The sequence below is a fragment of the Tachysurus fulvidraco genome, chromosome 25, assembly GCF_022655615.1.
Source record: "Tachysurus fulvidraco isolate hzauxx_2018 chromosome 25, HZAU_PFXX_2.0, whole genome shotgun sequence".
Lineage (NCBI taxonomy): Eukaryota > Metazoa > Chordata > Actinopteri > Siluriformes > Bagridae > Tachysurus > Tachysurus fulvidraco.
The window spans coordinates 11,112,528-11,137,397 of NC_062542.1; the positions used below are offsets into that span (position 1 = coordinate 11,112,528).

Below are 24,870 nucleotides of genomic sequence, written 5' to 3' on the forward strand. Positions count from 1 at the left end.
TGCTCTGTAGTCCTTATTACTTCTTGTTCGTGTTTCCTGGTCTCATCAGGTGAGCTAGAGGTCACTAATGGCCCAATTACACCACTTTGCTTTGTTTAAAGTAATTTATTTCTAATGGTGCAGCACCCCATCATCCTAATTAGGCAAAAGGTAGCAGAATATCTTTTAATTCTAAACATAACAGTGGATCCCACAAGAGAAGAGAGGGGAAAAAGAAAAGTTGTTTTTTTTATTATTTTATATTTGGCTCATCTAGGAGACCAGCCATCTGTACTATTCAGACCCTGGTTCTGATTTCTGGGACACAATTTGACCTAAAATGGTCTCAAAACTTCAGATTAAGACTAAATGGTGCCATGTTATTAACTCATACACATGGTTGTAAATCATTAACATTGCATGTTTAATGCTGCAAAAAATGTCTGTTTGATTTCTTATAATAGACACATTCATATTTGTTCCCTGTGATTTTCTGTTGTTGCACTTACTGCCGGTAAAAGGTCAGTCTGCAATTAGGAGCACTTAAAAAATCAATAGGGATACACAAAATGGAGCATCTAAAGATATACACTTAGACAGTTATAGATGTCACAAAAACTGCACAGCTATAATGTCAGTCATATAGAAATTTTAATGGTGAAAAATGGTTGGAGTTTGCAATATTATTGAATGGGGGCAAACAATCCTTCTTACCAGTTACCATTAATGTGGCACTTTTTCTTCTTTACAGGCGTGAAGACTCTGGGCTTCTGGTCTATAAGGACCACTTACCTGTGAGTCAGGTGGCTGTAGGGGACACAAATCGAGCTGGATCGGAGGCCAAGCTCACTGTGGGAGCTCTACAGTGTCATGGAGACCGTGAGTTTCTTTCTTTACATTTTAAATGCAGTATAAATGCAAATACACGCTATTGTGTGAACATCTACAGTATATAAGGAGTCCTTGCACCTAACATCAACATTTTGAAGAATAAAGATTATTAACCAAGGCAGTGAAATGTTTTTAATAAGATTATAAAAATCATTAATCATTTTGCATTTTTGCATTTTGGATCAAAATCACTTTGATGTATGTTGCTGTATATAAGAACAACAGAATCTAAATATTAACCAAAGAACTGCAGATATACTATAATATGTTACTCCAAAAATGCGAAAAAAAACTTTAATCTAAACTTTAAATCTAAAACTTGTGCCAGGTTAAACAAGTATATCTTTCAAATTTATTTCGGGTTAAACAAGTATACCTTTAACCTTGTTTAACTTGAACTTAAAATCTTGCAGAGTATAAGAGCAGTATTACTCTTCAACTGGCTAAGCTACAAGTAATCACAGAGATTAACAGCAGACCTGCCTCAGCTGAACAAAGAGCTCATGAAGTGCTAAACTTCTTAAGGATATTAGCGAAATGCCCTAGAGTGAAACTCTTCATATCTTAAAATGTCATAAGCATGACTTTGTAGTTTTTAAAAGCCATCCGCTGCCTCTTGGATAATACTGGACTAATACAGCAAGAATTTCCTTTTCTGCTATGAACAAGGGATGCTGCAGTCTGCTAAAAAGACACCAGCTGGTCTATCCATAGAATCCAGCTCTGTGGCACTCAATATTACAGAAGAAATCTTAATACCTTCTTAAGAAAAGATTTTTTTATTAGACCGATTTGAAAATAGCCCTCTCTATATAGTAACAATTGTTTTTGTGCTTGTTCTCCTCATGTTGTCTCTAACATTCCCCCAAAAAATATGCCAGTAGGTGAACTAAGATAAATTGCCCCTAGGTGAGAATGTGTGCGCATGGTACACTTCAATTGACTGGTATCCTGTCCAGTGTGTATTCCTGCCTTGGGTTCAGTGTTCTGAGAATCAGGATTAAGTGAGTAAGAGAGTCAGTGAGTGAGTGAGAAAGTCATTGAGTGAGTAAAAGAGTCAGTGAGTGAGTAAGAGAGTCAGTGAGTGAGTAAGAGAGTCAGTGAGTGAATAAGAGAGTCAGTGAGCGAGTGAGTGAGAATGGCAATAAGTATAATAAAGTCTTGTTACACTATAATGAGTGATGACCATATACTGGTCCACAACGTACAGCAGTATCTTTTAAACATCACAGATTTCTATATATTTGTAGAATGACTGTAATATATAGACACACAAACTTTAGCCCTTTGAATAATAGGCATTGGAACAGCTGTAAATAAAATCAAATATAAAATTCTAAACATATAAAAATAATAAAATGAATGATACTGATATATGTTGTGTATCATTATTATTTAATCAGACTCTAGCCATTAATTTGATTATTTCATTTGCAGTGATTTCAGTGTGCTGTTGAATAAATCAATAGTCTTTAGGGAAAAAATGGAAAAAAGTTTGCATTCTCCAGGGGTTTTCATGTGTCTAAACTTTGCAGTCATACACGATTCTCTGACATTAAAGTCTGGGGATATTTTGTAATAAACAAAAAAAAATCAAACACAACAAAAAATAAACAAGTTTTCCCATGACCCTTAAGACCTGAGAAAGTGTTTACGTGTCTGTTTGAGTTTAAACAAATGGCAAAAAGAAAGAACAAAAGATTCTCAGAACACCACGGAAAAGTTAGAAGAGAAGAAAATGCTAAAGCCGCCGGCGGTTTTAATGGCAAAACATGGACGTAGAAGTTATGAAAGAAGGAACAATGCTAACTCAGGAATGATATATGTGCTGTTTTATGTGTGGAAGCACAGAGTGCATTTTAAAATCCTGAATATTTTCAACACCAGCAACAGTGTGAATCCGTACAGCTGCCAGACCGGAAGCGACTGCACAAGCACGGTGCCTAATCATCCCACTGGTTTCATCACTGCATGAAATGTGTTTTCATGCCTCATTATTCCTGTTAATTACTTTGGGCTTATTATTCAGATTAGCTGCATTTAATTGCAGTCACCTGTTCAGTAAGAATGTAAGGCTAAATTCTTCCAGTATATTTTTTCACGTTCACTTTTTTCCCTCGTTCACACCTGTGGTAGAAAAAAAAGGACAAAAGTAATTTCAGATCATGCACAGCCATGTTGGAGAATCAGTCTTCATTACATTTCTGATTAAACTCTCCTACCTCCTTTGCACTTGGGTGTTTGCAGCTGTGTTATACATTAGACCTAAAGCCACTGGAATCCTCTTAGAGGAGATCTGAGTCTCTAGAGATTTTCATTATGGTCCTATGTGCCTCAAGCGACTATATGAAAAATGACTGCGCTGACCTATTGGCTTGAAACTGTTATTGTGTATTCATCACCTTATTTATTTATGAAGCTGAGGTGGGAAAAGAGCAGTCCATGTGCAGATTAATGCTTGAAGCCTTACTATGGCTAATGCATAGTCCCATATTTCAACAGGATTACTTCTACTGGATTTAGTTTATTTTTTGCCAAATGTAAAATTCTTTAGAACTACAGTATAAACACATTTAGCTAAATATTTTTATAGATTTCTACACTGATATATGATTATGTACATTTAGGGGCCACTTTTAAAAGAAACACCCTACACATTCATGCAAGTATCTAATGAACCAGTCATGTAAAAGCAACTCAATGCTTAAAATCATGCCAATCCAGGCAAAAGTTTCAGATAATGTTCACATCAAACATCATATGCATTATAATTCTAATTCTAATTATCTGCATAGCGCTTTTAACAATTGACGTAGTCTGAAAGCAGCTTTACAGAACATAAACTTAAAACAAAAGGTTAATATAAAGATTAATATAATACAAAAATTCAAGATTAATATTAGATATATTTAAATGTGTTTGTATTTATCCTTAATGATCAAGACTGAGGTGACTGTGGGGAGGAAAAACTCCCTTGAATGGTAAAGGAAGAAACCTTGAGAGGAACCAGACTCAAAAGGGAACCTCATCCTCATTTGGGTGACACTGGATGGTATGATTATAAATATTTCCTAATTTAATATACAGTCTGACAAATTTTGTATTGATGAGGAGGTTGTTGTCCTTAAAGACCACATGTAGTTGGCATCTCCTCTTAGAATGTCCAAATATATCATGAAGCAGAGTTGTGGAGCTGGTACATCTCTAGATGTCTCAGGATCCTCACATGGTTGGCCTCATCTCAGTGGAGGTCCAAAATCTTCACGGCACGAAAGACAATCGGAGCCGGTACAAATTCTGGATGCCTCAGGATGGGTAGAAAGAGAGAAGCAGTGGAGCGGGATTAGCGTAGCTGCTGTTCATAATATTAGCCAGCACTAGATGATAATGTGCATGTACTAGAGTACAAGATTATGGGAAGTATTATGTGTACATCTGACTAAAGAGATAGCCTTTAAATCTACATTTAAACTGGGAAAGTGTGTCCCCGAACTCTGTCAGGAAGACTATTCCAAAGTTTGGAAGCTAAATACGAAAACGCCCTACCACCTTTAGTCGATTTTGATATTCTGGGAACTACCAAGTTCCTAAGTCTTGTGATCTCATAAAGCGTGAAGGATTATGGCGTGTTAGAAGAATTGTTAGATACATAGGCGCGAAACCATTAAGAGATATTTGTAAGTAAATAACGGCAGTTTGTTATTAATTCTTAACTTAACAGCTAGCCAGTGTAGAGACAATAGAATTGGGTTTATATGTTTAGATTTTCTTGTCCTGGTAAGAACTCTGGCAGCTGCATTTTGGACTAACTGTAGTCTGGTTATTAAAAATGCATCCAAAAATTACCACCTAGTAATGTATTACAATAGTCCAATCTGGAGGTCATGAATGCATGAACTAACTTCTCAGCATCAAATACAGTTAGGATGTTTCTTAGCTTGGCAATATTTCTAAGGTAAAAAATAAAATAATCTCCAAAAACAAAATAGAGAGACTAGCATGCCTACTGTAAATATAAGGACTTTACCAGTCATTTAGCCAATGTGCAATGTTACATTCCAGTGAAGGACAATTACTATTAATTTGTAGAAGCTGTTCTGATTCAGAGTTCTCATTTGTCTCATTTGTCCTTAAAGATATAGAAGTTAAAGATTTAGCACTTCACTGATATGAGAAATACAAGATGATTTATGGCTGTGTCACTTTAGGATAATTAGGCTAAAGCCATTTCCTGCTAGGTAAAGTAATTAATTTTCATTAATGTCTGAGAGATCGAATAAAGATAGCAGACAAATGATCATTTAATACGATTTAATGATGCTGCACATATGGGCTTCAATGGGTTCTGATAGGCTTGCTGTTGGAAAATTAAGATCAATAACCCTGAAGTAATTAAGTAATGTAATTGTTCACCAGTTTGTATTATTAACCTTAGCATCGGGTAGGATTTATGGAAGAATTTCCACTCATAATTTCAGTGATGCTTTACTGATATGTTCAATCATATAAATCATATTCTTTACATTACACCATATTTGACATTTCACATCTGAATGGTTTCTATGACTGATAAAATGTTCTGATGCTTGGGATGAAAATAGGCTTCTCATTATTAAATAATTAGCATTTGGGTTGTATCAAGAGATGTAATGGCGAAGTGACTCAAGTTGCTGACTGCGATAAAATATTAGTACTAACGCTCACAGAGCTCTCTGTTAGATCCAAGTAAAGTCATTTGGACTTACACCGGGAATTAATATCCTGTTCACAAATAGTCAGGTCAGTGTCATTACCCAGTGTATGTACAAACAATAAATCAATATTTTAAGATCGTTGGGGTTTAGTAGATCAGGGTTATTCGAATAAAACATGAAAACGTAAAATTCCTGACTTATAAAGTTTTGGAGAGGCAACTAATAAACATGAAAACACTTACTTCTAATGCTTACTATTAATACTTTTTTATGGCTAGAATTAAAAAATTTCAAGTGGCTATGTTTTGTTTCTTTCTGTAGCTTCATGTTACAATTTTTGGCCATACTTGTGGCATTCTAAACAAATTCATGTCACAATCAAAAAAATTAAATAAAATTCTAGGGGTTTTTTTTAGCAGCAAAACAAAACAAAAAGTTTTTTTAAGATAATGATTAGGTCTACAGTAATTTCAGACTTGTCCATTGTCCAGATGTTGTGAATCAGTTGATAGGATGATTTATGTCAGAATATAAGTTGAATATTCAAAGTGTTCTTTGAATTCTAAAAAAAAATTCAAAATCCTTATTTTTAAATTAAGTATCTTATCAGTTATAAAAAAATAGAAAGAGATAAAATAATAAAATGAATAATAATATTCTGCTGCTATAAGTATTTCAATTCAGCCAGGTGTCCAGTGGTATTAAGTGAGTCCTGATCACCTGAAGAAAAACAAAGAACATTTCCACGGTTCATACATACATAGCAAGCTCTATAACAGGCATTAGGAAATGCTACTAATCTTACCTAAGATCTTTTCTCCAGAGGCGTCTCATTTTCTAGAGTTTAAATCTGCCAGAAATAAATCTTCTCCTCTCATTAAACCTAGCTTAACTACACAGGAATGCAAAATGGACTGGTGCAAGAGGAAGAAATAAAAGTCTCAGGATCAGCTGCTCTCACTGTTAGATCTCCTAATCAATTTCCATTAAGCATGTGGGAACCTTCTCCGTGATTGATGGTAGTTTATGGACATCCTCTGATCCTGTGATTGACTCTTGTTTATGCAAATTCATGCTACACGAAGTGGCAAATGGCTTAATTCCCAGTATCATGACCTCAGCTGTACTGGATCAGATAAATCAGAATTTGTATTTAGTTTAACATCCATTTTCCTTAGTGGAAGTGTCACTCTATAAATGAGCCTTAGTTTTGTCAGCTGGAGAAATACAGAGTGTGAGGACTCTCCCTTTTTTCTGGATCTTCCTTGTTTAACTTTTGTCTGCTCTTGCAGTCAAAATAACAGTATACTTAAATCATTTACAAGGTTGTACTTGTGGTTGTAATCTATAAGATTAGCACACACATTAGCAAGAACATTTGTGTACAAGATTCCAATTTGACCCATGTGCTCTTGAAATAGCAATCATGCTGAACTGTTTTAAAGAAAGCCAAACTGTTTTAAAGACGCCAAACTAATCTCTGTACCACATCTGTAGCCGTATAACACTAGATACCACAAAAGCTTAAAAAAAAAACAAGTAGGCAGAATTATTTTTACTGTATGTGCCGAAGTGGATGAAACAGCACAGGGAACTATTTGTCATAGTCTCAGTTTTCATTTTTACATTTATATTCATCTATATTTACATAACGTTTATATATTCATGTCTTCTAACAATAATTAAAACACCGTTTCGACTTCATTTGTTACTGAGTCTGAGGAAAATAAGGTTAGCAAATTGTTAGGAAAAAGGAAACAGTTATTTTTAAATGCAGAAACATTACAGACACAGTGGATGTAGATTAGGTTGAAAGAAATACACTGAATAATAATATTCTTTGTGTGTGTGTGTGTGTGTGTGTGTGTGTGTGTGTGTGTGTGTGTGTGTGTGTGTGTGTGTGTGTGTGTGTGTGTGTGTGTGTAAGTTTTTGATTATAATAAATGGTTGTGTTCCGAGAGCAGACATTTGACAGAGAGGCGCATGTTTAGTAGTGTGTGGAAGCTGTCTGAAATCTACAGATACCCGCTAGCCATTACTGGTTATCTCACAAGTTTTTTTTCCCTCAGTGTATTCGGTAGGAAGAAACGTTATGAGGCATCATCCAAACTGAGCAAAACAGCAGCTGATAAGCTCTCAATAAAGTAAGACACACACAGCTGACATAATGGATGACAGTCTCATGAATTAAAGCCTAACTTGAAAGCTGTTTGTGCCAGAGGTTCTTTTTAAGTCAACTGATGAAAAAAATTAGGATAAAGAGACCAATTTTGTCTAGAGAACATATTCATATTTTTCCTTAAATATGAGGCACTTACTGCAGTACTTTGTGTCTACACTCTATATTCCCTGCTAGCTATGCTGCGAATCAGAGTACCATTCTCTAGTGACTAACAAAATCCCAGTGCATTTCGAACTTTAACTTTATTGCCCTGTGTCAAATAGCTGCATTAAGTACAGAGTGAATCACTAGAGAGAGGAATGGTACCAAACAACCAGTAACAAGAATTGATAATTATGTAGTAAAGAAGTAGAGATACAGTAATGTACATATAGAGAGACTCAATAAAAGTGGAGGGATTCAACCAAAAGTGTATTTAAGTGAAAGTCAAAAAGTTTTACATGCAATAAAGATTTAAAGCACAAAATAGGTTTTTAGGATGAAATTAAATTGTGTTTTCATGTGAAAAATAAATCTTATTTCTATCTATTAGAAGATGATATTCATTTTAAAGTAACTATACTCGAACACGTTGCCTGAACACATTGTTCATTTTCTGTGTGTTGGTTATACACTATACTATATATATATATATATATATATATATATATATATATATATATATATATATATATATATATATATATACGTATATATATATATATATACGTATATATATAAATATATATATATATATATATATATATATATATATATATATATATATACACACACACACACATATATACACATATATACACAGTATATATATATATTCCGTGCCATTTGCTAATGAATTAATCTCAAGTCATATATGTAAATATTTTTTTTTTTAGTTAGTTAGAATTTGATCTGGTTCTAATCTATCTTTATAAGGATCTTCTCCCTAATTTGAAGTTAAAAGCCCACATTTCGAAGAATTTTCTTAGAATTTTCTCACTAGGAGCAACACTTTACACTAAGACTTTTCATGAATACGGGCCCTGGTGTCTAGTTTCTTCCTTAGAAGAAATGCAGTTTGAAAACTTGAATCAATAATTTGCAAAAATTTACTGTAGATATTTAACTAGTCGATATTTTGCTTGTTTTTTTGCTAAAGATGTTTACATTTACATTTACATTACATTATTCCATTTGCAACATACAGATGTTAGCACATCTCTAATATGATCGACCACAAACGTAATGCCTACACGATATAGTCTCGAATATCTTAATAAAAAGACAACGTGAAAGCTTATACTAGACCAGATTTAATTCTTTTTTTTTTTTAATTCGACCACCAATCCCAGTCTTCAAAAGAATGTGCCATACCTTATAACAGGGTCAGCCCCGCCTCTTCTCTAAAATAAAAGTTTTTGTATTTTTCCTTGTTCAGTGTTGCTCTGAGATTTTTACTGAATCACTCTTAAGCTAAGATTCATTGTTAGACATTTTTAAGCTAAATTAGGAGCTCTATCAGATCATTCATAGAATCTTTATGAATACTGACCCCGTTTTCTCCATAATTTAATGCTGGCCGATTTCGTCCCATCAGGCATCTCTTCTTTATCACATGATTGCTACCAATCAGGTAGCCTTCTCCAAAGCCCATGAGCACATCATTTCAGGGGCCCATGATTGGATAGCGTTGCCATGATTGACAGGGGAGAGTGTACGCCTTTCTTCCTCCCTGAGAGCATGGCTGAATTTGCACCCTTGGCCTCCTGGATGTCTGCGTCATCAGGATTCGATCTCAAAATGATAATATGAATGCTTTTTTACAGTTATTCCTGGTTCTAGCTTTTCTTAGTCCAAAATATTTAAATATTTTTACTGAAGTATGGCCCAAGATGAACACAGAAGTGAAGTGGCTTATACATGTTTGGATGCATACAGATAGCAACAGCGGTAAATACATTGTGTAACAAGAGGTTTGTAAAGACGACATTTATTCTCTAAATTGATTAACATGATTTGATATGATGCTGAATTAATACATTTGCATAATATATAGTATACAGTCATTGGGTGGATAACACAATGGTTACTATAATAATTACTGTAATAAAAAGTAAGCAGTAAAATGCAAGACGTTTTTTTGGATCTCTATATCCAATATAAATCCATATTATTTTGTCTTATCTGTATAAATAAGACAAAATAATACGTGCGATAGATACTCAAGAATTTCACACCTCTGCTAATCACCCACAGCCAAGTACCAGTCCAAGGAGCACACAAATACCTAAAAGTCACTTTGGGCAAACTGACAGTGAGAAACTTTACACTTTTACTTTTGAGTTATTGGCTGTTGTGGGAATCAGCTGTTGTGGATATCAGTCAAACATTATATAAAATCATTCCATGAAGACTGAAGCCATTTTATGGGTACATGTAGCTCATGTCACATACCTCTGAACTTTTAATCAGTTTGCATCTGTAGAATATCTCTCAGGGAGAGATGAACTAATATAAAAATCAATCCTCTGTTTATGCTACTGGTTATTTGAGCATTTGATTGGAACAGTCAGCTTTGGGAAATGGGAGTTTCAAGTTTATTGGCGCTGCCATATCTGCTGGTTGCCTTTCCTTAGTTCGTAGACAACAGCCTATGATATATTACATTATATATTATTTCTGTGTTGCTTGTTTAAAAACCTTAGATGTCCTATACTTATTGTCTTGGTTAATATTTGAACACTTTGTTCAAAAAATGACCTTTTCTAATGATGTACTATAGACAGTTGGGAGCATCTGGAGAACTTGTGAATCTTAGAACCTCAGATGATGCGAGTGACCTTTTAGTAGATGTAAAAGGAATGAAGAACATCGACTTGTCATTAGCAGAGTTTCTGAGAAGCACAATTCTCCATTTCTGAACAGTCTCTGAACTTTTAAATCCACAAAGGCAACCTCTCAAATGTCTCTTTTGTTTTGCTTTTTATGCTTTGTTTTTATCCCCTGAGTCTTAAAGGTCAGTGCTTGTTTCTAAAATGGCCAGCAAGTGTAAAAAATAGTCAAAAACATCTTTAACAATTCTTGGACATATGTTCAAACAAACCCAGACAGATAACACTATCGGATTAGGTATAAGGAATGGATTCTACATGGATTCACATGGATTCCTGGTTTTAACCTTACTTGATTCTTCTTACTCATTTCTGACAATGAAACAACAGAAAACAGCATTAGAGTTTGGTTTTATATCTGTTTGACAAAAAAGACTTACGTGCATGTACTGGTATTTAACTCTCTTTGGAAGTGGAATTTCCTCCTTTGTTGTGTCCATATTTAGCATTGAAGAACCTTGTCATGTCACGCTCCATAGTTATTGACTCTTGAATGAAAACACTTTAAGAATTTGTAGTTTTTCTTGTTTTTAACTAGACTACCAGGGACAATATTTTATATATAGAAATAGTTCCAAAAAAAAAAAAAAGAAAGAAAAAGAAAAATTTTCACACAAATGTCATCAAAGTAGATGGTCATATCAAACCTATTACTGCTCTCTAAGGTGTCCCAAGTGTTTGTTTTCCCGATAGAGGTTAGAATGTCAAAACCCAACCGTATCCTGGCTAATTTTAGCTCAGATGTGCAGTGATATAATAATTCATTTGTTTATACTGATTGAAACACCAGTGTACAGGTAAAAAGGTTAAATATCAAAATTGCACACATCTGTATTCAAAGATTAGCCGTAACACAAGACTTATGCACGCAGGGCACAATTATGCACAATTTTGTATCTGGACTTGAGCCCATTTTTCTTGTGCAATACCAGCTTGAGCGATTTTTCTGCTGAATAAATTCTGGCAGCTTTAAAGCTGTGACCTAGTGTACACTCAGATAATTTGCATCTGAACAGCTAGCATTGAAAATCGACTGCAACAGCTGTGTAACCTGGCCCTGACTACGGCCTGAATCATTTTTGGACTGCAGTCACTGACTCTGATTACAGCCCACAGTGAGTGTTGGAACCCTGGCACGTTTTCATGTGTAGTAACACTGTGTTACATGCAGAAGCAGTTTTTAAGTTTCAGATTCACTATTATTTTCACATACTTTTCACTTTTTATTGATTAATGGGAATGGTGCGAATCCAGGTAATGTTGTAATGTTGAACTGTTCTTAGAGATTTACACTAGTAATTTCAGCCTAATTTTTCAAGCTGGATATGAACGGATTTAAGCGTAAATTGTTTGAAGAAGCATTTACCCAAATGTTATTCATAGTAATCCAAATAAATTCCATTTTATTTGTGTAGATTTTTAACAATCAACATTGTCAATAAGCAGCTTTGAAGAAATTCTGGATTTAAATTAGAATTTTTAAATTTTTAATATCTTACATTTTTAAATTATCTTTTATACCTGTGGTCTAAAATATAAAGTCATGTGAAAAAACTAGGACATAATAGTTTAAATGATCTGCAAAATGTAAGTTTTAAAAAAAATCTAATTTCTTGTGAGTAAAAAGTAAGGATATGTGGTTTGGTTTGCTCTTAATTGTTGAAGTGAGTTGAATTGTAGATCTCTGAGGCCATCAGAAAGAAGATTGGTAATGCTTATAAGTCTAGTACCAGATTTGTAATGTCTGGAAAATCATTTACAAGTGAAGGATATTTAAAACAACGGCCAACATGACCAGGTCGGTACATCCAAGCAAATTCACCCCAAGAGCAGACTGTAAGATTCTCAAAGAAGTCTCCAAAAACCCTAAAATATCATCATGGGACCTACAGCAAGCTCTTGCTACAGTTGATGTCAAAGTGCAGGAATCTACAATCAGAAAGAGACTGCACAACTTTAATTATCATGGGAGGTGTGCAAGGAGGAAACCTTTGCTGTCTAACAAAAACATGAGGGCAAGACTTCTGGAAGTTTGCTAAAGAAAACAGAGACAACGGCCAAGACTTCTGGAATAACGTGCTTTGGACAGTGCTTTGGCACACACAGGGATTTTCCTTGCCTACTCCCTTAAACATCACACCGCTGAAAGAATTCTGCATTGAGGAGTGGGGTTTCAGAAAGTTTCAGAAACTGGTGAATGGCTACAAGAAACATCACATTAATGTTATTTCAGCAAAATGGGGAAACACTAGGTATTAGGGCATAGTGTGTCCTAACTCTTTCCTCAGTTGAAATACTCATTTTGTTGAAATTTTCTTTTCTTTAATAAGAGGGGGGGGGGTTGGGTTGCCGTTGTTTACAAGCAGTTATATCACTTTCATCTACAGGTACAAATTAAAACAAGATCAGAAATTAACATGTTGACATTTCTTAATAAACAACTTAATATTTAATAGTGTGTCCTAATTTTTTCGCAATACTGTCTATGTCTATGTGGTTTTTACACACATTTGTGGTTTTTACAAACATAAGGGTTTGTGGTTAATGAGATAAACTCAAACTTTTTAATGCCACAAAACACACTTGCTTGTCATATTACAAACATATGTGTGTCATAAAAACATATGTGTCAAATCAAGTCGGATTTATTTATTTATTTATTTATTGACTGCATTTGTGCAGTCATTGCAACTTTAGATTGGTTTAAGTCACTAGACACTCACTCACTCATTCATTTTCTACCGCTTATCCGAACTACCTCGGGTCACGGGTAGTAGAGGTCTTCTCGGGTCTAAAAAAATGTACCTGACCCGAAGTGACCCGAAGCACTTTTAACTTTTAAGATTGACAGGTCTGTTTCAACGAAAATTAGCTTACCGCTAGCCACACGATGTCGCAAGCGACTTGGCAAACAGAGGAGCGGTTGGAAAAGGACTCGAGTCGATGCACACACGTGAGATACAGTAGTTCGGGTCTACTCGGGTCCGTTCAGTAAAAACACATTTATTTTAAATTACCCGAGACCCGATGCCACTATTATTATACCCGACCTGTGTCCGAGGCGCACGTGAAACTTTTAGACCCGAACCCGCTCGGGTCTCGGGTCGGGCTTCGGGTTTTCGGATCTAAGTGGACCCGTGAAGACCTCTAACAGTTAGCCTGTTCCTAGCTCAGGCGTCATCGGGCATCAAGGCAGGATACACCCTGGATGGAGTGCCAACCCATCGCAGGGCACACACACACTCTCATTCACTCACACACTCCGGACAATTTTCCAGAGATGCCAATCAACCTACATACATGTCTTTACAAAAGTGTAATATAAATTATTGAATGTGCGGGACGTCTGAAAAGCCTGTCTGTCAGTATGCTAAAGGCTGCAATTTAAAATTTACATTTGTAGCTGTAGCTTACAGACAGACAGCATGTTGGCATTTTTTTAGTGGAATCATTAGTGTGAAGGAATTTTATTGGCTGCCAACTGCATAAAGATCTACTTAAAAGATTAGAAGCCTATTTGTTACGAATAAATTTAAATAAAAAAATTCCAATTTAAAAAAAATTAAATGTCCAGTTAGATCATGCTTTCTCTTTTTCCAGCCGATGACTAGTAGATTCAACTGGTGTGAGCATACAACTGTAACCTTAACACTACCACTACTAGCTTGTACAGGCTAGCTATGCTTTATTATTGCTTTTAGTGCTTTAATAACAATACAAATTAAAGATAATGTAACGGTCACTAGACGTCACATGTCGTAGAGATCGAACCCAGAGTTTCACAGTAGTCCTCGATCGCCCGCATTACTGAGAATCAGACCCATACATGGGATTTTAATCTAAAATAAAACTAACACAACAACAAAACTTGAACATTAAGCAAATGAAAAAATGAAACATGGTTAATGAAACAATGACTAACACATAGTGGCCTGGGATATAAAACAGCACCCCATCATATCACAGAAAGACAAAACAATGACTGACTAAGACAGGTATAAAAAAGCTATATATAACAGATAGTAAATTGGAATAAATGGTGAACAGGTGACAAGGTGGGAGAGGGAAACAATAGGAACAAGACAACAAACAGCAGGCTGTAGTGAAACACCTGCCAGCATGCCCTCTGTCCCAGTAGCTCCTGACAGTTATAGATTTATAATGAGTAATAATTGAAATTATAAACTTTATCTTCGTTTGGTTTGAATATTTCCATTAATATACCCAAAGAAAGCTTATTTCCAAAATCTTTATGTTATGTATACCGTGTACCATGTACAGTATTTCATTAAGTATTTCCTCAGGTAATGATTATATTGTGTTCCTTCTCTCGGAAAACTAATTTTCACTTTTCATTTTCTTTTCATTGCCAGCATACAGTATACGTGTATTTGATCATGTTATTTTTTGCATTACTAAGACCGTTCTTTTCTGTGTGATTCTTGAAAAAAAATCCCTAATAAAGATGTGAAAGGTGTAAAAGCTTTCAGTTTCTTAATGACGCCTGCTGGTTCTGTGAAAGAGCAACAAGAAGCAGCACTGATTATATTTTGTCAAGACCTGCTGCACTAAATGGACTAAATTGAGTGTGAGGAAAGCAAGACACATACAGAAGAGGAAGGAGATGTTACTGCCTTATAGAAACAGTTTAAAGCCCTCCTACTCTTTCAAGAAAAAGAAATAAATATTTCTAAGGTTACATTTTTTTGCTTGTATCAAATGGTGTGATGTTGAATAATGCACTTGTACAGTGGTGTGAAAAAGTGTTTGCCCCCTTCCTGATTTTGTACTTTTTTGCACGTTTGTTTCATCAAACAAATTTAAATATTAGACAAAGATAACACAAGTAAACACAAGATTAAATTTTTAATGAAGGTTTTTATTATTAACGGAAAACAAAATACAAACCCACATGGCCATGTGTGAAAAAGTGTTTGTCCCCTAAACCTAATAACTGCTTGGGACACCCTTAGCAGCAAGAACTACAATCAAGCGTTTGTGATAACTTGAAATGAGTCTGTTACAGCACTGTGGAGGAATTTTGGTCCACTCAGCCACGTTGGAGAGTTTTTGAGCATGAACCACCTTTTTAAGGTCATGCCACAGCATCTCAATAGGATTCAGGTCAGGACTTTGACTAGGCCACTCCAAAGTCTTCATTTTGTTTTTCTTCAGCCATTCAGAATTGGACTTGCTAGTGTGTTTTGGATCATTGTTCTGCTGCAGAAACAAAGTTCGCTTCAGCTTGAGGTCACGAACAGATGGCCACACATTGTCCTTCAGGATTTTTTGGTAGACAGCTGAATTCATGGTTCCATTTATCACAGCAAGTCTTCCAGGTCCTGGAGTAGCAAAACAGCCCTAGATCATCACACTACCACCACCACATTTTACTGTTGGTATGATGTTCTTTTTCTGAAATGCAGTGTTACTTTTACAACAGATGTAATGGGACACACACCTTCCAAAAAAGTTCAAATTTTGTCTCATCAGTCCACAGTGTATTTCCCCAAAAGTCTTGGGGATCATCAAGATGTTTTCTGGCAAAACTGAGGCGAGCCTTTATGTTCTTTTTGCTCATTTTTGTCTTGGAACTCTGCCATGCAATCCATTTTTGTCCAGTTGCTTTTTTATAGTGAAGTCATGAACACTGACCTTAACTGAGTGAGGCCTGCAGTTCTTTGGATGTTCTTTGGGGGTCAGATAATTTTTCACACAGGGCCATGTGGGTTTCAATTTTGTTTTCCCTTAATAATAAAAACCTTTATTTAAAAACTGCATGTTGCGTTTACTTGTGTTGTCAAAGATAACACAAGTAAACGCAACATGCAGTTTGACAAACGCAACATGAAGTGTGACAAACGTGAAAAGAAAATCATGAAGGGGGCCAACACTTTTTCAAACCACTGTATATACAGTATCTGTACTGTATTTTACATTGTCCGTTCAATGCCCTAAGTTTATGCTTATAATGAGACCCCAATTGTATAAAGCTCAACTATAATGTTTTACTAATAGTAACAGCAATTTGTTTCAGCCTTCTCATTCAACACCCCGACCCACCATCATTATGCCATGTGTAGTCTGTCTTCATGCATTAATTGTTGTTATGTAACGCTGCCTACCCTTGTTATTTATGTCAGTGAAAGTTTACTTTCCCACTTTCAGATGGTATTGCCAAGACAGTAGCTTTTGTTTTTCTTCGGCAAAGTAATTAATTTGCTTAAGAATATTTGCTTTGTGATTAAGCATTAATCATTTTCATTCAAGCTCATTTCAGACTTTGTGATGTAACAGGATAGGACACAACATTTCTCCCTTCTAAAGTGATGCAGCTAATGATTTATACAGTGCTAAACTTTTAATTAATATGGCTACTCATAAATATATTTTGATATGAAAATCATTGCAAAGTTTTCTTTGTTGACATGAACAAGGATTTTTGGACTGTAGTCGAGAAGAGGAGAACTGAAGCTTGCTTTAATTAAACAAAATAATTAATCAAAAAATAATATAATTAAAAGTGTTGGATTGTAATGACCAAGAGGTTTGTTAGGGAGTTCAGTAAAAAAAAAGAAAAGAAATGCATTTTTAAGGCTTTTTCAGCGATGTAGTGTGTTAACATGATCCAAAAATGCTTTATTTATTTTCTCTATAGCTGTATGATATTTATCATCTGTGTTGGAGTTTTTTAAATATACTGTACAACTTGACAAAGTGGGCCAACATATATACAGTATTATGTTTCTGTGCTTCTGGGAATATTTACAGTTACCATTTCTAAGGAAAGGTCAAAATCACAAGATGCAGGTCAAAGAAATGTTGACAAGTAAATAACAAATTAATTAATTAATTTAATTAATTAATTAATTAATTAAGTCTATCACACCAAAAAGTGCAAAACACATTAACAAATCCGAAAACAAATTAACAAATCCGAAAACACATTAACAAATCCTAATTTAATGTGTTTCGCACTTCTCGGCAAAAATGACAAGTCAGACAATCCGGAAAAGGTAGGTATAGTTTGTGAATGGAAACTTACCGATCATTGGACAAGACACCTTTCATTCACCTGTATATCTTGAATGCCAGGTGGCTTGTCCAGTGATCGGTAAGTTTCCATTAAACTCCATTGAATTTTACACATTACACATAAGATTCCATACCTGTATATCTTGAGTGACAGGTGTCTTGTCCAATGATCGGTAAGATTCTATTCAAAAACGATACCTACCGTTTCCGGGTTGTCTGAATTGTCGTTGTCTTTTCGGATTTGTTAATTTGTTTTCGGATTTGTTAATGCGTTTTTGGATTTGTTCATTTGTTTTCGGATTTGTTCATTTGTTTTCGGATTTGTTAATGTGTTTTTGGATTTGTTAATGCGTTTTCGGATTTGTTAATGTGTTTTTGGATTTGTTAATGCGTTTTCGGATTTGTTAATGTGTTTTGCACTTCTCGGCCACCGTACACTTTTTTTTTTTAGAGTAAAACACCTGCTAAATTAAATTAACCTCATTTTTAAGGATTATAGTATGAACTGTTTTTATTCATATTTGGCTCATGTTTTTCCTGAATGTTATTTAGTACTGAATCTTCTGTGCACATATTCAGGAATTAATCCACAGACAAGGAAGCAAGAGAAAAATCCACAACTTGATTTTCCATCTGTAATTTTGCAGGTAGTTACTGGAATGCAGCGTCCTTCACCACACCATTCTCCTACCTGCATTTTTCTACTTTCCAAGGAGAAATAAGTGCTGATATTTCATTCTACTTTAAGACCTCTGCACCTCATGGAGTTTTCTTGGAGAATTTGGGCAACACAGATTTTATCTGCCTGGAGCTAAAATGTGAGTCTGTTTCTTACACACACACATATACACACACACATTACTGTGCCTTGCTGAAGCTTCACTTCTTAGAAACTCAACAGTAAATATAGGAAAAATATCAGGTGAGGTTTTTTGCTATCTTCAGCTGAGCCTTTGCCAATTTCTAGGACCCAAATGTGGCCTCATTTACAGCATATAGCAGACACCCTTATCCAGAGCCACTTACATTTTTAATCTCCTTTTTATGCAACTGAGCAATTGAGGGTTAAGGGCCTTGCTCAGGGGCCCAGTAGTTGCAGCCTGTTGAACCTGGGATTCAAACTCACAACCTTTCAAAGTAGTAGACCAGCACTTTAACCACTAGGCTACCACATCCCCTTTTCTGCTTTCTAAAACAGGGCAATTTGAGTTATAGTAGCTATTAGCTTTTATTTCAAAAACCTGTTGCTCACTGGAGGGTTTTCACATCATTCTGTGTACTCTACTCTACAGACTTTTTATGGAGAAAATCCATTCCAGGAAATCAGCAGTTTATGAAATAATCAAATAATCCTGCCTGTTACAAACAACCATGCAATAGTCAGAGTCACCGCAGTCACATTTATTTTCCCCATTCTGGTGAATGATTCAGCCAAGAACATTACCTCGAGCTCTTAACCTGTATTTACATAATTAAAGGCAATGCACTGTTGCTACATGATTGGCTAACTAGATAATTACTACAGGAACCAGCAGGTGTACAGGTGCTGCTGATAAAGTGGATAGTGAGTGTATGAGTGGATACACAAAACTGCTGCAACAGTGAAGTTGGTGGTTGGTATAGTATAAACAACTCTCAGACATTTCCAGAACTTTTTGTTTGGATGCAAATATATCCTGATAGATACAGATGTGCTGTATATGCTGTGCAAGCATTCGCACACACATACACATCCATAAGACATTTACATTTACATATGTGGCATTTGGCAGACTCTGTAAACCAGAGCGACACTCAAAAGTACTTTAAAGTCTATATCAATGATTACATCAATACTGATAGAATATGGCACAAGATTAAGAATACCATGAGTCAGGAGACAGACATCACTGTCTGCACATCATACATTTGTATTCAGAACTGTGCTGATAAAACTTGAACTAGACTTGGCCTTGTCTTGTTATAGTATGAGACTAAAATTCTATTAGTCTATTAGCTATGTGAATGAAACTAAACAATTGTCAGTAAGTTTGTGTTTTCTTACATCACTTTCAGCACCAACTGTGGTTTCCTTCTCGTTCGATGTGGGGAATGGGCCAGTGCATCTGAAGGTCCACTCACCAATGCCACTAAATGATGACCAGTGGCATCACATTAGCGCAGAGAGGAATGTTAAAGAGGCTGTGCTGCAACTGGATCTGCAGTACAGGGAGGTTCGAGATGCACCTGCACAAGGACATACACGCCTAGAGCTCTACAGTCAGCTGTATGTGGGTAAGACACACACACACACACACACACACACATTCATTAATGTATTCTTTCAGAAACTGGACCTCCTCTATACCTGGCCTTTATACTGTACATAAAACTAATTTCTGGCCTCCGAATTCAGATTATGTAAATTGCCTTTGTCTGGTTCACACTTCTAGTTCGTACCTATTTAAAAAATTAAATCCAACATTTTATGTTTAAGCATACGAGATTGTTGTATTCTGTATTTTCTGCAAGATCCTAACTTGGAGACACTTTTAGACAGATCTTAAATCACTCCTTCCTTCTGAATTTTTGAATCATCTTTAAAGTCTTAATTCAGACCATTTTTTTCATAGATTGACAATAAACCAGGGATTGAACATTTTATGATGTTTGAATACAAAGGCCATTTTGTAGACTAATTTGAGGTCTGATTGGGCTTCTACTGCAGCAATTAGAGAGCCCGAATTACTGTAGATAGCTTAACTCGTTACTTTAGATCATTACTTTAGACCAGTCAAAAATATCTGGTGAAGTTTGTGTTTCTAAGCAGTGAAAATAGGTTGGAATGAATAGCCCCTTGAAGTATGTCGGAAATTAACAATTACAGTTATCTCATTTATACACCTGTGCAGTTGGGGGACTGAGGGCTTTGTTCAGGGTTCCAGCAGTGGCAGCTTGGTGGTGCTGGGATTTGAACTCACAGCTTTCCATGCAGTGGTCTTACTCTGTAACCACTGAGCTACCCACCACCTCACACCACCTCACACCACCTCTACATGATTGACCGGAGCATTGTAAACACAGCCAAGAGATCCAGCACAGAAATGTGAGGGGGGTTTTTGTATCGAAATTAGATTATATTCAACCTCATCTTCCATCAGGTTCCTCGAGATATTGAGTTATTTTAACAGAAATGTTTTTAACAGAAAATGTTTATATAATGTTAGAAGCTATCAATAGTGCTTTACTCCAGGTGTTCTTGGTAGGTAGATATCAAGTAATGGCACCAAACAAAACCTCGTTGAATTTCTTTAATTCAAACATGTACATCTGCTCCACATGATTGAAATGGCTAACATTAATACAATTAGTTTTTGTGCATCTAATGTTATTCATGAGAGTATTTACAAAGCCTTGAATAAAAACAAACACCAAGCTCACACCTGTGCTGAGAATCGAACCCATGCTGGTGTTTTGCAACAGTGCATACAAAGTTAATACTATAGTTGTATTTATACACTCGTTCCCATCAGTGTCAAAATCCTCATTCTCTCAAAACCCTCAGAGATTTCTCAGTGTAACTGGTTTTCATTAATACTACCTGAATTGATCACACTCACTCTGCATCATATTATACATATGTATACTATATTTTTAAGTAAGCTATAAGCAATAATTTTCTTAAATCTGACTGACCGCATCTTTACGTCAGCGCCGGGAGAGCAACCTAATGGGTGAGAGTAACTCTTTCGTTCTGATTGGAAAATGGAGCAGGAGTCAGCAAGCGCACACAAAAAACTAAACTAGCTTAAAAAAGGTTCAAAAAGTGCTGTTAAAACTGTGAAACTTTGAGTACGCTGAGTCTATTACAAAGTAATTATCCTTGAAAAAGAACAACTACCTTCTTTTGCTTGTTTTGTTCTCAGCACATTCTCTTAAACAAATGACTCTAAAGCACATTAGGAAAGTTTGCAGAGTAATTGCTCTCCCATGTCAAGCACTAGCACAGCAAATTACTTTCAAATCCCGAAGAAAAATGATGCAGTGTTCGGGAAACAGAACTTCTACATTTGATCAGAATTGAATATATTAAAAAATATCTACTTGACTCAGTCATGTACGGAAGCAGGTAACGTTAATCGACCCATTTGCGTATCACAGTCTCGTTGTGGACCAGTCAGAGCTTCTGAAAATGTTGTCTCAGTTTCCAGATTAGAAGAATGTATTACCTATATATTATAAGATTAATCAGTTTATCAGGTAAACAACCCAGGCGGAAATGAAAACCTTCCATTCTAGCCTCTGTAACTTTGTGCCAGTAAGGCCTAGAATCAATCTGAAACTAGTTTCTGAAACTAGAGAATCTCTTCTTTCCCCTGTGTGTCAAAGTATGTGGGAGCTCTACCACTTTTTGTTGGGTAGGTCATGTAGGTGAAAAACCTGCAAAAGGGGGCCGAGGCATAAAGGGGTTAAAGCAGCAGCATCAAATCGAGAACAAGAATATATGTTTAATTCAATGAATAGACTTTAATTCTTGAAAAGGCTAAAATACTTAACATCATTTTCCTTAAGAGAATATTTTCAAGCTTTAATTTGCCTGGCTCAGTTTAGGTGAGATCCTGCAGAGCTAAAGATTTTCATATGCATCTAGTTTTCTCATTTATTAAAGGTGGGATTTATCTCACTGTTTAGCTGTTTACTTCAGGCAAATTACTTTAGGCTGATCATTTCTTTGCACATAAATCCATGTAATTATTGTTGTTTTGCTGCATGATAAAAAAAACTGTTAATAGTCTTTATGTTTATTTTTATTCCCATTGTATTTGGCGTACACCAAATTGCTTTATAATTTGGCTTCAATAAACCAGACTGGGAAAATCTTTTTCCAGAGCTCACAGATTTTCTAACATGGCTTTTCTTCACAGAATTGCCTTCCTTCTGGTCACTCTTCCATAGATACAGTAGCTGATGATACTGTTGATGTCTGCACAGGCTCTCCTATTTCAGCCCATGAGCTTTGTAACCTCTTTAGTGTTCTAGCTGGACTCTTGGACACTTATCTGACAATTGCCTTTCTTGTCCAAGCACTCGGCCTTGGTAGTGTCTAGGTTGTGTGATATATTTTTTTTCACTTTCTTATAAATAGATTTCCCAGTGCTTCTACAAAGGCTTTAGTAACATTCTCCATCTTTTTTCCTCCTAACAACAATTCCTTGGTTCTCATGAGAGCAGAACTGATCTGATCTGCCATGTTTGCTGTGAGACGATGCAGAAAGTCAGAAATTGTTACTGTGCAATCATACAGTTGGGTGCAGGCAGATTTCAAACGAATGAATGTTTAACATATTAGGGTGAGCTCCTGGAAATTATATACTAGTCATAATATAGACTGATTCAAGAAATCAATTATGAATAAATAATAATAATAATAATAATAATAATAATAATAATAATAATAATAATAATAATAATAATAATAATAATAATATCTCAATTTAAATTAGACATCTAAATACTTTAATCAGTTATTATTTCTAAACAGAGTCATTAAAGGAGCCAGAAAAATCCCTTTCTGATATGCTTAAATTGCAACAAGAGAAATTTCACGTCATGGCTTTCAATCTTATGAAGCAGATTTAATTACCATCTCATATTGAAGAGAAACTTGATGTCAACATCAGTCTTAGTAATGGGACTGAAGCATCTGTGTATGTAATTACTAATAACAGAAACTAACCTGGAGCTGTGTGTGTGTGTGTGTGTGTGTGTGTGTGTGTGTGTGTGTGTGTGTGTGTGTGTGTGTGTGTGTGTGTGTGTGTGTGTGTGTGTGTGTGTGTGTGTGTGTGTGTGTGTGTGTGTGTGTGTGTGATGGAACATCAACCCTTTATAATAATACTGTAATGCTTTTTTGGACCTCAATAACTTTATTAAGGAGGCATAAATAAATGCCTAAGAAGTCTCACACTACACAAGCACACATCCATACACAGCACATTTAAATCACTGCCAAGTCCACTGCTAATTGATTCCAGTAGTCCAGTAGATGGTGAACACTTAATATGTAGTCCAGGCTTGTTTTCCTTTAGGCTGCAATGTGTGTGTAAAAAAAAATAAGAGAGAGAGAGAGAGAGAGAGAGAGAGAGAGAGAGAGAGAGAGAGAGAGAGAGAGAGAGAGAGAGAGAGAGAGAGAGAGAGAGAGAGCGAGACTGCCAAAGGAGCCACAATGCTTTGGCTGATAAAAGTAAGAGAATTTAACAACCGTAACTGATTCGTTTCTTATTCGTTGTCTGACTTTCCTCACAGCTTTGTCATCGTTTTAATTATTTGGTTCAAAATGACTGTGTCTTGTCCGGTCTTTTATAAAGTCTTCTCAGCGCTGTCTGGATTTTCTAGGCTAATGGGCAGTTTTCTGTCATGTAAAAGTGCTTGTACATTACTGTGAGCCGGACATCTGAGACTAATTCTTTTCTCCCCAATCGGAGCATGAATACTGTTTGAATTTAATTTCTCTGGAATCTATGATATTCAATTATTTGCTCATTACATTTAGGTGGTTTCAGCTCCTGTACACTGTGTTTCTCATTTCAAGCACTTGCTGTTTAATTCTCATCATTACACTTGTAGCATAATTAAACTGGACAGTTATCCTAAGCTCTTCTATGTGAATATTTCTATACAGTGTCCTGATGAAACATAACTTCAGTTGCTTTTGTGATAATTGTCAAGGTGCAGCAGGAGGGCAGAGAGGCTTCCTCGGATGTATCCGCTCCTTAAAGATGAACGGCGTCACCCTTGACTTGGAGGACAGAGCGAAAGTGACTCCTGGAGTCGAACCTGGATGTTCAGGTCACTGCACCAGTTTCGGGATGTACTGTCGCAATGGAGGAAAGTGTGTGGAGAAATACAATGGCTACTCATGTGACTGCAGCGGAACAGCTTACGAAGGACCTTTCTGTACCAAAGGTCAGCTTTTAACTTTTCTTTAGTTCAGAAATGTCCATATATCACAAGAGCAGTTTTTTAATTTGTACTTAATTCAGTTACTTCTAACATATTAATGTTAATGTCTCATTACACTATATGTAGCTTTAATTGTGCTACAATAATATATGCTTGTACATGTCTGTATTTTTGAGAGTTTTAACTTGGTTAGTAAAAAATAGACATATTTTTGGGACACTTAGAAATGGCCTTAAAAAATAAACTAATTATATTTCTACAAGATATTTTAGTAATGAAT

General features: G+C 35.6%; 1 protein-coding gene across 1 annotated transcript in view; it reads left to right on the plus strand.

The window, feature by feature from the left end:
• LOC113657805 (contactin-associated protein-like 2) overlaps positions 1-24,870 on the plus strand; it is a 214,651-nt gene that overhangs the window by 169,253 nt on the left and 20,528 nt on the right. The window contains exons 15-18 of the mRNA XM_027169891.2: positions 731-858; positions 18,299-18,469; positions 19,707-19,925; positions 24,357-24,593. Coding sequence (XP_027025692.2) covers positions 731-858; positions 18,299-18,469; positions 19,707-19,925; positions 24,357-24,593 — 755 coding nt within the window. The remainder of the gene's footprint in view (positions 1-730; positions 859-18,298; positions 18,470-19,706; positions 19,926-24,356; positions 24,594-24,870) is intronic.